Source organism: Taudactylus pleione, unplaced genomic scaffold, assembly GCF_031769625.1.
Source record: "Taudactylus pleione unplaced genomic scaffold, aTauple2 ptg000488l, whole genome shotgun sequence".
Lineage (NCBI taxonomy): Eukaryota > Metazoa > Chordata > Amphibia > Anura > Myobatrachidae > Taudactylus > Taudactylus pleione.
In genome coordinates this window covers 336,946-350,275 of record NW_028284890.1, presented here as the reverse complement: position 1 = coordinate 350,275, position 13,330 = coordinate 336,946, and the positions used below count along the sequence as shown (strand labels likewise).

Below are 13,330 nucleotides of genomic sequence, written 5' to 3'. Positions count from 1 at the left end.
ATATTATAGTAACAACAGGGTCTGCTCCACCTGTATTATAGTAACAACTGGGTCTGCACCACCTGTATTATAGTACCAACTGAGTCTGTGTTACCTGTATTATAGTAACAACAGGGTCTGCTCCACCTATATTATAGTAACAACAGGGTCTGCCCCACCTGTATTATAGTAACAACTGAGTCTGCACCACCTGTATTATAGTAACAACAGGGTCTGCGCCACCTGTATTATAGTAACAACTGAGTCTGCCCCACCTGTATTATAGTAACAACTGAGTCTGCACCACCTGTATTATAGTAACAACAGGGTCTGCGCCACCTGTATTATAGTAACAACTGAGTCTGCCCCACCTGTATTATAGTATCAACCGAGTCTGCTCCAACTGTATTATAGTATCAACCGAGTCTGCCCCACCTGTATTATAGTACCAACTGAGTCTGCCCCACCTGTATTATAGTAACAACTGAGTCTGCACCACCTGTATTATAGTAACAACAGGGTCTGCACCATCTGTATTATAGTAACAACAGGTTCTGCCCCACCTGCATTATTGTAACAACGGGGTCTGCACCACCTGTATTATAGTAATAACAATGTCTGTACTCCGAATGTAGACAAGCAACAATAATAATAATAATGATAATAATAATAATAATAATAATAATAATAATAATAATAATAATAATAGTAATGATATTACCTGGCTGCTGTCAGAGTCAGACAGAACAATACAATGGCTGCTCTCTCCGTCTCTCCTGTTCCTGTGCTGGGAATAGATCAGAGGAGACAGAGCTCAGACCAGGGGAAAATGGCCGCCGCTCCCATAATAACTGTTATTACTGTATGCTGCCTGACTGGTATACAAGAAAATGGCCGCCGACCCCCGCACTGAGGACATGTATGGTAACCTTATTGGAGGAGAGATTACCAGGAGGCAGGGCTGAATAAAGCGGCTCCGCCCACCCGCCGTCTCTATGGCTGCAGCCATCGCCTCCTCTCTGATGATGAGGTGAGTGACGTTTCGAGGAGCCAATCAGATTGTTAAAAAAAAAAAAAGCCGAGCGTAGACCTCCTAAAGGTAAACACGTGACGCTGGCTGGGGAGCTGAGGCCTGGCAGTGACAGGGTTACATAGAGCGCACAGAAGGCGACGTCTCTGTGTCCGGCATCAGCAGGTAATGCTGTCCTACTATACAGGTGGAGCAGCCTGTGGTGTCCTACTATACCGGGGGAGCGGCCTGTGGTGTCCTACTATACAGGGGGAGCGGCCTGTGGTGTCCTACTATACAGGTGGAGCAGCCTGTGGTGTCCTACTATACCGGGGGAGCGGCCTGTGGTGTCCTACTATACAGGGGGAGCGGCCTGTGGTGTCCTACTATACAGGGGAGCGGCCTGTGGTGTCCTACTATACAGGGGGAGCTGCCTGTGGTGTCCTAGCCTGCGGTGTCCCACTATACAGGAGAAGAGGCCTTTGGTGTTCTAACATACAGAGTGAGCAGCCTGTGGGGAGCTGCCAGCGGTATCCATACTATACAGGGCGAGTGGCCTGTGGTGTCCATACTATACAAGGGGAGTGGGAGGGGCCTGCAGTATCAAGGTCCTATACAGGGGGAGTGGCCTGCGGTGTCCATACTATACAGGTGGAGCGTTCTGTGGTGTACTACTATACAGGGGAAGCGTTCTGTGGTTTACTACTATATAGGGGGAGCAGCCTGTGATGTCCTACTATACAGGGGAGCAGCAATACGGGAGGAAAGGCCTGTGGTCTCTGTCCCTAGAGTATATACCAGTGAGGGGAGGCCTGGGCTATATACTCTGTACTGTCACACAGTCTCCTCATACAGCAGCACTGGGGGTCTCTGTACCTATAGCATATACCAGTGAGGGGAGGCCTGGGCTATATACCCTGTACTGTCACACAGTCTCTCATACAGCAGCACTGGGGGTCTCTGTACCTATAGTATATACCAGTGAGGGGAGGCCTGGGCTATATACCCTGTACTGTCACACAGTCTCTCATACAGCAGCACTGGGGGTCTCTGTACCTATAGTATATACCAGTGAGGGGAGGCCTGGGCTATATACCTGTACTGTCACACGGTCTCATACAGCAGTACTGGAGGTCTCTGTACCTATAGTATATACCAGTGAGGGGGAGGCCTGGGCTATATACCCTGTACTGTCACACGGTCTCTGTACCTATAGTATATACCAGTGAGGAGAGGTCTGGGCTATATACCCTGTACTGTCACACAGTCTCCTCATTCAGCAGCTCTGTATATATCAGTGAGGGGTATATACCAGCCTGGGCTAAATACCCTGTCCTGTCTTATGGTCTCCTCATACAACAGCACTGGGGGGTCTCTGTACCTATAGTATATACCAGTGAGGGGAGTCCTGGGATATATTACCTGAATGGGACATTATACAGTAACACCAGGGGATGTGTCTGGGTGATGACTGGAGAGGTGACTGCTGGGAATGGGACATTATACTGTAACACCAGGGGATGTGTCTGGGTGATGACTGGAGAGGTGACTGCAGGGAATGGGACATTATACAGTAACACCAGGGGATGTGTCTGGGTGATGACTGTGTCATTGTGTGTGTCAAGTTCCTATAAGATGTCAGGATGTCACTGTTTATATTTCCATACAGGAGGGGGAGTATACAGAGGAATACAGGGCTCTGTACAAGAACGTGATGATGGAGAATTATTGGCCCCTCACAACACTGGGTAAGAGGAGACACGTTTTTTGTACTGGGGAGAGCAGGTATGGGGGCTTTCCCTATATATAATCTATTAATCACACATATATATTAGTACCCAGTTACTGTGTGTCTCCTACAGATGGACCCGGTGGCAGAATTGCCCCAGAGAGATGTCCCCGTCCTCTGTATTCACGGGATTGTACAGAGGAGAATCGCAGTATCCCACAGGAGCATCAGGTAGGTGGGATTTAGGGTCTCACCAATATACCACAGTGACTGTCACTATGTGATCTGTAGAGAAGTTGTGTGTGTCCTATACCCTGATATTCTTATGTTTTTATTTCATGTAATTTCATCAGACTTTCTTAAATAATTTTTTTTGTGTTGTGGGTTATTTAGGATCAAGGTCTGGCATTTATAAAGGTTGAACATATAGAAGAAGACATGTATTTAAGTGATATAGAGGGAGAAGAAAAGATGTATGTGACTGATAATAAGGCAGAAGATATAGAGGGAGAAGAAGAGACGTATGTGACTGATATGAAGGCAGAAGATATAGAGGGAGAAGAAGAGACGTATGTGACTGATATGAAGGCAGAAGATATAGAGGGAGAAGAAGAGACGTATGTGACTGATATGAAGGCAGAAGATATAGAGGGAGAAGAAGAGACGTATGTGACTGATATGAAGGCAGAAGATACAGAGGGAAAAGAAGAGACGTATGTGACTAATATAAAGGCAGAAGATATAGAGGGAGAAGAAGAGACGTATGTGACTGATATGAAGGCAGAAGATACAGAGGGAAAAGAAGTAATGTATATGACTTATATGGAGTCAGAAGATATAGACAGAGAAGAAGAGCCGTATGTGAGGGGTGATCAGCAGTGTAAAGAGGAGGAAATCCCTACAGATATCAGCACAGGTGAGTAATAAACACTTATTACAGAAAAAAGTCACAATCTCCTCATTCAGTCACTACAACAGTCTCCTATCCTACACCACCTTTTTCAGTACAAACTAAGGGCCTGATTCAGACCCACTCGCGAGCGGCTGTCCGCTCGCAAGTGGGTCGATGTTATGCACTGAGCATGCGCACGACGGAGGGAGCTCCGTCGTGCGCATGCGCCAGACGCGACGAGCGAAGGAAAGTCCTTCGCTCGTTGTGTCCGATCAAAGGGGGCGTGCTGTCAATGTTGATTGACAGCACGCCCCCTTTGGTGGGCGTGCCGGGGGCGTGCCTCCCTGACGGGGGCGTTCCCACGGGAACGCCTCCCGTCAGAAGCCGGCCCACTGACATCACTAGTGATGTCAGTGGGAGTGATTTTGGCTCTGATAGAGCCAAAATCACTCCGGAGCTTGCGGTTGAAAACCTCAACCGCAGGCTCCGGCTCGCAAATTCGATGGTCGCGATGGTCTCGACCATCGCGGCCATCACAAAGCACGCTCGTATAGCCTGTGGGTGGTGACCCACAGCTATACGAGCGTCCTGGAGGACGCTCCATTAAAATGGAGCCCGGCCCTCATTCAGAGCGTGCGCTCTGCTCAGAGCGTACGGCTCTGAATGAGGGCCTAAGGCATTAAATGTGTCTGCCAAGTGGGACCCCTCCCACCTTGTCGCTGTGTGTTACCAGCCCAGAGATCTGACCAGTTTCCTCCCCACACTCTCTGGTGTATCTCATACATCAGGAGCCATCAGACCCTCTTATACTCCTACTCTCCTCCTCACATCATGCCCAGTGACTTGGCCAGTCACCACCTCACACTCTCTGGTGTATCTTATACATCAGGAGCTATCAGCCCCTATTATACTCCTGCTCTCCCCCTCACATCATGTCACTGTGTGTTACCAGCCCAGAGATCTGACAGTCTCCTCCCCACACTCTCTGGTGTATCTCATACATTAGTGTAAGGGATGTAGCTATACTAAATAAATCACTGGTCAATGTGATGAGACCCCATATAACAGCCATGATTCTGGCTTGTGCACTACCACATGTGAGAGCACCGACTATGTTTTTTGAATATTATGTGATTGTCGGTATACTGTGTACTTTCCATCACACACAGACACACAACCACACACCCGTAGTTGCACAGTTGCTTCTCCACTTTCTGTGCTTAGATGCTTTGTACTGTTACACTTTATCTGCTGACCTGTCTCTGTATCTTGCTCTGCCCTCCTGCTGTCTTCCTCATTCTGCTGTTAATTATCTGTGCCCTGCACTATTCCCCTACCCTGTCCTGCTCTCTCCCCCGCTCTGTGCCATTCCCCTACCCTGCCTTTCTGCCTCCCCCGCTCTCTGCCCTGCACAATTCCTCTACCCAGTCCTACTGCCTCCCCTTCTCTGTGCCCTGTGCCATTCTCCTAGCCTGTCCTGCTGCCTCTGTGCCCTGCTCTATTCCCCTACCCTGTCCTGCTGCCACCCCAGCTCTGTGCCCTACCCTGTCCTGCTGCCTCCCCCGCTCTATGCCCTGCACCATTCCCCTACTCTGTCCTGCTGCCTCCCCCGCTCTGTGCCCTGCACCATTCCCCTACCCTGTCCTGCTGCCTCTCCTGCTCTGTGCCCTGCACCATTCCCCTGCCTGCTGCCTCTCCTGCTCTGTGCCCTGCACCATTCCCCTGCCGTGTCCTGCTGCCTCCCCCACTGTGTGCCCTGCACCATTCCCCTACCCTTTCCTGCTGCCTCCCCCGCTCTGTGCCGCCATCATTCTGTGTTGCTCTGTCCTATCGCTCTTCTTCCCTCTCAGTGTTTATATGCAGTGAGTCATTACCCTAAGTTAGTAACATGACTCTGGTGGGGCTACTCTCCATGAGGATGACCAGAAGACCATATAGAAGCTGCTTTTGCTATATATATATATATATATATATATATATATCCATATCCACCTGGAGAATTTTGAGTAGTGTGGATGCAGCTGTTAGTAATTATCCCACAAGTTTCCCATGTGTATGTGTGAGGGTGGTCTATATGGATATTGTGGTTCACCAACATAACTGGTTGAGATTGTCCATGTGGCTGTATCTATGACTTGTGCAATTAATGTGCTTGTGTCATTTTACCTGTTCAATGAGAGTCTTGTTTCTTGTTGGTTCATTTGTAAATATAATAATGTGGTCATCGTTTGTACCTGCAAATTAAACAGCTAAACGACTTCATTTATAATAACATGGTGGTGTAGTGGGGTTAGGATTGCTACCTCACAGCACTAAGTTCATAAGTTTAATTTTCAACCAAAGTGATGTGTGGAGTTTGTATGTATTTCCTGGAAAAATCATACTGGTAGGTTAATTGGCTTCTGACCCAAATAAAGCATATTGTGTGTACTAGTAGATATGGTTGTGAATATAGATTGTTAGCCAATTGGCCAAATATTATCTGTAAAGTGCTGTGAAATGTGTGAGCTTTATGAAGAACTCTGAATAATAATAATAGTTATTGTATTTCCAGTAGATGGACGCACAAGCAGGAATGACTTGGAGGGAGATCTCATCTTGTCTACAGATATTAAAATAGAAGATAACATCACACAGGAATCTCCAGGAGATAATCCCGTTATGCTAAATATACATCCAGCACCTCACAGTGCAGCTATATCATCTGATCCCTCTAATTGTGACCAATGTTCTTATGATATAGCTTTTGTTACACATAGTGCAGCTCATACACCTGATAAAATATTTCCTTGTTCTGTGTGTGGGAAATGTTTTACACTGAAATCAAATCTTTTAACACATCAGAGAAGTCACACAGGTGAGAAACCATTTCAATGCTCTGAGTGTGGGAAATATTTTACTTATAAATCAAAGCTTGTTACACATCAGAGCTATCACACAGGTGAGAGGCCATTTCCATGTTCTGAGTGTGGGAAATGTTTTATTGATAAATCAAATCTTGTTATACATCAGAGAAGTCACACAGGTGAGAAGCCATTTTCATGCTCTAAATGTGGAAAATGTTTTACTAATACATCACATCTTGTTATACATCAGAGAAGTCACACAGGTGAGAAACCATTTCCATGTTCTGAGTGTGGGAAATGTTTTACACAGAAATCACAGCTTGTTACACATCAGAGACATCACACAGGTGAGAAACCATTTCCATGTTCTGAGTGTGGGAAATATTTTACTTCTAAATCAAAGCTTGTTACACATCAGAGCTATCACACAGGTGAGAAACCATTTTCATGTTCTGAGTGTGAGAAATGTTTTATACAGAAATCAGCTCTTGTTAGACATCAGAAATGTCACACTGGTGAGAAACCATTTTCATGCTCTGAATGTGGGAAATGTTTTATTGATAAATCAAATCTTGTTATACATCAGAGAAGTCACACAGGTGAGAAGCCATTTCCATGCTCTGAATGTGGAAAATGTTTTACTAATACATCACATCTTGTTATACATCAGAGAAGTCACACAGGTGAGAGGCCATTTCCATGCTCTGAGTGTGGGAAATGTTTTACACTGAAATCACAGCTTGTTATACATCAGAGACATCACACAGGTGAGAAACCATTTCCATGTTCTCAGTGTGGTAAATGTTTTACACAGAAAGCAGATCTTATACATGAGAGAAGTCACAGAGATGAGCGGCCATTTACATGCTCTGAGTGTGGGAAATGTTTTACATATAAATCGGCTCTAGATATACATCAGAGAAGCCATTTCCATGCTCAGAAAGTTAAAAAATGTTATACACAAAAAGATCATCTTGTTACATATCAGAGATCACAAAGGTAAGAAACCATTTTCATGCTCTGAGTGTGGGAAATGTTTTAGACCGAAGTCACATCTTGGTAGACATATATCACACAGGGGAAAGCATTTCCATGAGCTGATACAAAACAGGGCTGTAGGAACACTCCAGTCACACAGTATTTTAAAATTTGAAGTTCTCTATCTGCACATAATTGGGATGTGTAACATTACTATACAAGCGGAGGGATGTACAGCGCTAGGGAAATCTGAACAATAATAAATGATTAATATAGGGCTTGATATAGGTGCAATTAATCATTTATACTATTTAATTTGAACTCTCACAGGGGCTTATCTGGATGTTCTAACTGAATTCAATCCACCCAGATGGTTTGAATGAATAAGTAGAACTGACCACTATTTCCTGATATTTCATCGCTATCATGTTAGTGGGTTAAACAGTTAAACCTTGTCTGCTGTAATTGTGATCCTGGAGGAAGGAATGTAATAACATAAATTACTGCAGCCTGGCATCTCTACAAAAGGATTTTTATTTATTAGATACAATTGATCTCTAATACTTATAAGAATAGTTGATGTGCAATAAGGGTCAATTCAATCATATAAGCTGAATACAAAAGTGTAAAGAGGCGTATCCACTAGGCGATATATGCAGGCGATTACACAATAACGATGTAGTTATCGTGCAATCGCTTGCAAATCGCACATGAATCAGGCAGGTTTAGGTCAGAAACAACCAGTGATGCGTGCGCCCGATGGTTGTTTCTGATATCTATCATCGCCCGTACATGCTGGTCAACCTGATCGCGTCAGGTTCAGCATGTACGGGGATGATGGATGTGCCTGGACTGAACGAGTGAACGTTCAGTCTAGGTACATCACAAGACATACAAACGATAGCACGATTGCAATGTCGTAATTGTGCTCTCATTTGTATATCTATAAGTGGATACGCACCTTAAGCCTATAACACCCCAAAGAGCAAAAACAAACAACCAGAAAACAAACAGTAGAGATTACCGTACATAGTTGTGCACTGTAGGAGAGCAGGCTGGGGTAGGAAGGGAAATTATGGCCAAAATAAGGTGCTAGCATAGAGACCTTGTGGGTTAAGTCAATGGCTGATGCTGCAGGGTCTCCATGGTGAACTCCTGAGTATCCTTGGTGATTATAGGTGGTATGTAGCTGCCGGCGGAATCTGTATGACATACTGCCAGACCTAAGCTCGGCGGATGAAATACCAATACCAGAAATCCAGTAGATGAAGATTTCAACTGTGCCTGGTAAGTATCCTAACCCTCTCCCCTCCTAACCCTCCCTTAGTCCCTAAACCTAACCCCCCCGTGGCCAACAGGTCCTGGCACCTGGCTTACCTACGTTCGGTATGCTGGGCTTTGGGATTTTGGCGTGGGACTGATGATAGGCGTCGATATTTAGATGCCTATCATTAGTCCCATGCCGGGAGAGTCTGGAGGTCGGCATTTCAACCGCCGGTTTCCTGACTGCATACTGCTGCCGGCTAATGGTGATTGTATTTAGTGTCAGTACAATCCCTGGACATCTGCATTATTAACGCTGTAAGGAAGGGTGTGACCACAGCTGCTAGAATAGGAATTCATTGCGCAACTAAACAGCACCACGAGAAATTTACACTTCACCACGCAATACTGTAACACAATGGTACAGTTCCTAGACCTGGATGTACATATACAAGAAGGGAGGATACAAAGACCCACTACACAAAAGTAGTCATGAACAGTTTTATCCTGGCAAATAGGGAGCATCATCCACAGTGGTTGGACAACATTCCAAAGGGTCAGTTTATCCGTATAAGAAGAAGAAGAAGAAATTGTTCCACGGTAGATAACTTCAAGAAACAACAGAAGATTTAAAGAAACAACTAAAGGAGAAGAAATATATGTATATAAAAAAAAGCAATAATATAGACAGCGTATGAAGAAGTCCATTTCAATGAAAGAGAAACATTGCTACAATATAAAAACGGACAAGAAATGCTGTAAACAAATCAGTTTATTTCTTAACGGAATACAACGCGAAATCTCTCAGCATAAAAATAATATGTAATAAACACTGGAACATACTACTAAAGGATGAGACACAATTCTACCGCTGAGACTTAGTAATATTCAGAAAGGCTCCTGATATCAGGAAACGACTGGTTCACAATCACATAAACCCAGGAAACTCCCAACAAACGTCAGTAATTAACCTATGGAAAACCAGGGGCTTCTTTTACTGTGGTAAATGTAAAAACAACACAACACAACCAGTGACACTGTATATCTAATGTAACGAGAGAACTTTAGCATCCGACACTTCATGATGTGTGACACAAAGGGCATTATCTATTTACTAGAATGCCCGGGGTTGAATGTAGTATGTGGGTATATTGATTCCTAATAGTCGCTATTTAGCGCTGCAAGTCGCTTAAGAAAGAATTGCTTTCCAGTCCAATCGTGTGGTTCCAAAGCACAAAAAGTTATTTATGTAAAGAAAAAGTAACACGATTAAAGATTTAACAATTAGAGTAAAAAGCAATAAAATAGTACAAGCCGATACATACGCATGCACACTGGTCCCCGTATACAGTCATCAATCCAGACGTCTGTGATCATCAAAGAGGATGAGTGTACACTGAGATCGGGACACAGCCTATATACATTACAAGTTTCAGAGTTAACAAAGGGACAAATTGACAGGTTCTCATTGGTTCTTGCTTCTGGTCATTGGTCAGTTCATACGGTGTCAGGGGTATAGCTCAGCTCTCCAACAGTCCCTTTGTGTATCTTTTCTGCTGAAGAACTGGTTAAAACTGGCTACAACACTACATACAAGAAATAACATTCTATTCAATAACTGCCTATCCATAAGTAGCGGACGCATGATGCGATTTCCTTTCCGATAGAAACGGATGTCTGCAAATAAACAGGGATTTAGTATGATACCAAACATGACATGTCCACTGTATTCCATACTTTAGATCTTGTTAAAGTACATATTAAATCATAATTATTACATAATACCTTTAATAACTCTGGTTATCAACTATAGTGTGTGGGAACCATTTTATACATATGCGTTTGCTTATGTGCGTCTGCATTGAAATAGCAAATGTGCGTATGTATGTATGTGAATACGCATATGAGCGTCTATATGTACGTATGTGGATACACATATGAGCGTCTATATGTATGCATATATGTATGTGCATCAGTGTATGTGTGTGGTGGATGCGCAATTGTGCGCATCAGATTGCGCCGATTCAGAGTAGTGTTCAATTTACTCGCCATCAGACTATAGATGACTAGATCATCAGATAATAATTGCAAACGATCATATCCAATTATTTGACTTTGACTGTCCACCTTTTGATAGCAAACATAAAACAATCACATTCTATTCTTAACCTTTATAGCCATGCATAATAAATCATTCAATGTTCTGAATGGTGTGACACAAATTGGTCATTGAACCGTCAATAATGCATTTCAGAAAGGGTAAAACAACCCTTATACGCACTCAGCAGATCTATAGGGGATCATTGGTAGAATGTGGGACCTCATCAAACCTATAAAGGAAGTTTGGGGGAATTGAGACTACATTATCTATGATGTTTAAAAGAACACTTACAATAATTATTATTATACATGACTTAGCGTATTCACATATTATTATCCGATGGTACACTCAATTTCAGGATTGTAATGCAGTTCTTTATCAACCTTAGTACCTACACCACCACTATTCACCATCATGATTTAATTTTTACTGTTTACCTTAGTGGTACTTTTTCCACACTTCAACACAGCTAGAACACATCTGGCACATAAACCAATTACTAAAATAACAATCAGTATAAGAATAAGGAGCTTACCTATACTAGCAAAAATTTCCTGTACCCACTCTCCCAGACCGGTGAACCATTTTACAGGGTTTAACCATGAGAACCATTTCTCTACCCTTTACCTCTGACTCATACAACAAAGTATTATGGTCCTTCCGAAACTCCCACTTCAGTTGTAGGATTTCATCCATTTTCCGGTCAATCACCTCTTTGGGGTCACTAGTATTATTGGTAATGTACGTGCAACACTTGACACCAAATTGGGTGGCCAAAGTCACACAATATCCACCAGTAATAGATGTTAAGTAGTTTAAAACTAGCCTATGTTGTACCAACTCCTTTTTATAAGTCTGTAGCTCCTTACCAGTATACCTGGAAGTGTCATTATACATCTCTGTGATGTTGTCTATTAATTTAGCCAAGTCTTGGATATATGATAACAACAATGTAGACAGACCAACATAATTCCATTGGTTCTTGGTCTTTGTAGTACACTGTAGTTCATAGGACAGTTCACTAGGGGTATGTCCCAATTCTCCAAATTACATTGTCTTTCTTTAATTGATTTAAACTAGATAGAGACACTACAGTTTATACAGTCTAACCAATAATTTCCTATATTCCATAACCATCGAACGCAAGATGTGACTCCCTCGCTGATAGATTCGGATATCTGGAAATAAACAGTGTTAGTTTAGTACCAAACATGCCATGTCTATCATGTTGTATACCATTAATATCAAATACATTTTACATCATAACTTTAATATAAATCATAATGCGCAGGAACCTTTTATGAGTGCATGTATATTTATGGTTATATGTAAGTATGCATTGTGTGTCTACATGCAGCATAAAAGGTGCACTGTATGCAGGGGTTGTGTACAGCGCAAAACATGCACTGTGTGTGATTATTTACAATGGAAACTATATGTGTACACACATTGTGGATACACATGCGATTGTGTGTGTATATATATATATATATATATATATATATATATAGCTTTAAACAGTAACTGGTTATTATTATTACTTCTGTCTGAACTAGAAAATGACAGACAATGGAGTTTCTCCCATTCACAGGTGGAGCAAGCCTTGGAAAGATGTCTGATAATTTTAACAAATACAATCTAGAATACAATTGTTAGTTCTGCTTAACCACATCAGCATTGGACACAAGGCTTACAATTGCTAACGATAGCTAAACGTCTGACAATTGTTTCCAAATCTATATTCAGAACACTCCCTCTGAGCATATCAGTGTCTGTGTTATACTTCAATCGCCACAGGCATACTGTGTATGCAGAGCAAACACTTACAGTATCTGTGTATTCTTAATTATTTGTCACAGACATGTCCTCAAGACTTGTCTGTCATCACTGAATATATGAAGTCTTTAAAAATATATATATGTGTATTTGTGCACATTTATTATATAAAGACTTTAACAGTGTGCAGTAACACAGCAGATGTACACAATGCTAAAATAGCGCCATGCACAATGATATTATACTGACTACGCCAGATGGCGTCATGCAGACAATGCAAACATGGCGTCTTCAGATATTAATTTTACAATTTAGGTCTCAGCCAACCATCCAGCTTCAACAGTCCACCCTTTGATAGAAACAATATGCTATCACACTCTGGGCCTGACTCAGAGATGGACGCTCTGAAAGAGCGCTCGCTCTGAATCGGGGCATTTTTTTTATTTTTGGAGTGGCCTGGCCGCTCGCATAGCTGTGGGTGACCACCCACAGCTATAGCAAGCGTCCAAGTTGATGGTCGCGATGGTCAAGACCATCGCGACCATCGGGCTTGCGACGAGGACCCTTGTGGTAGGGTCTCATGGCCGCAAGCCCCAGAGAGCTTCTGGCTCTAATAGAGCCGGAAACTCTCTTAATGACACCTCTGGTGATATCAGTGGGGCCGCCCCCAAACAGCAGGCATTCGCTTGGGAACACCTCCATTTGTGAAGCCACCCCCCGGCCACGCCTACCAAATGGGGCGAGCTGTCAATCACCA

The 13,330-nt window shown here is 43.2% G+C and overlaps 2 protein-coding genes across 4 annotated transcripts in view; one reads left to right on the top strand and one right to left on the bottom strand.

The window, feature by feature from the left end:
• The window catches only part of LOC148502609 (uncharacterized), a 283,629-nt gene that overhangs the window by 15,217 nt on the left and 255,082 nt on the right, over positions 1 to 13,330 (bottom strand).
• LOC148502615 (uncharacterized) lies at positions 1,051 to 10,478 on the top strand. 3 transcript variants are annotated; one of them, XM_088449577.1, is made up of 5 exons: positions 1,051 to 1,174; positions 2,658 to 2,736; positions 2,851 to 2,948; positions 3,111 to 3,633; positions 6,167 to 10,478. In XM_088449577.1, the coding sequence occupies exons 2-5, from the start codon at positions 2,703 to 2,705 to the stop codon at positions 7,456 to 7,458; spliced, it is 1,947 nt and encodes a 648-aa protein (XP_088305703.1). In that variant the 5' UTR covers positions 1,051 to 1,174; positions 2,658 to 2,702; the 3' UTR covers positions 7,459 to 10,478. The 3 variants fall into 3 exon arrangements, with proteins under 3 accessions (XP_088305703.1, XP_088305701.1, XP_088305702.1); XM_088449575.1 differs by having other exon boundaries at positions 6,164 to 10,478; XM_088449576.1 differs by lacking the exon at positions 1,051 to 1,174 and adding an exon at positions 1,388 to 1,490 and having other exon boundaries at positions 6,164 to 10,478.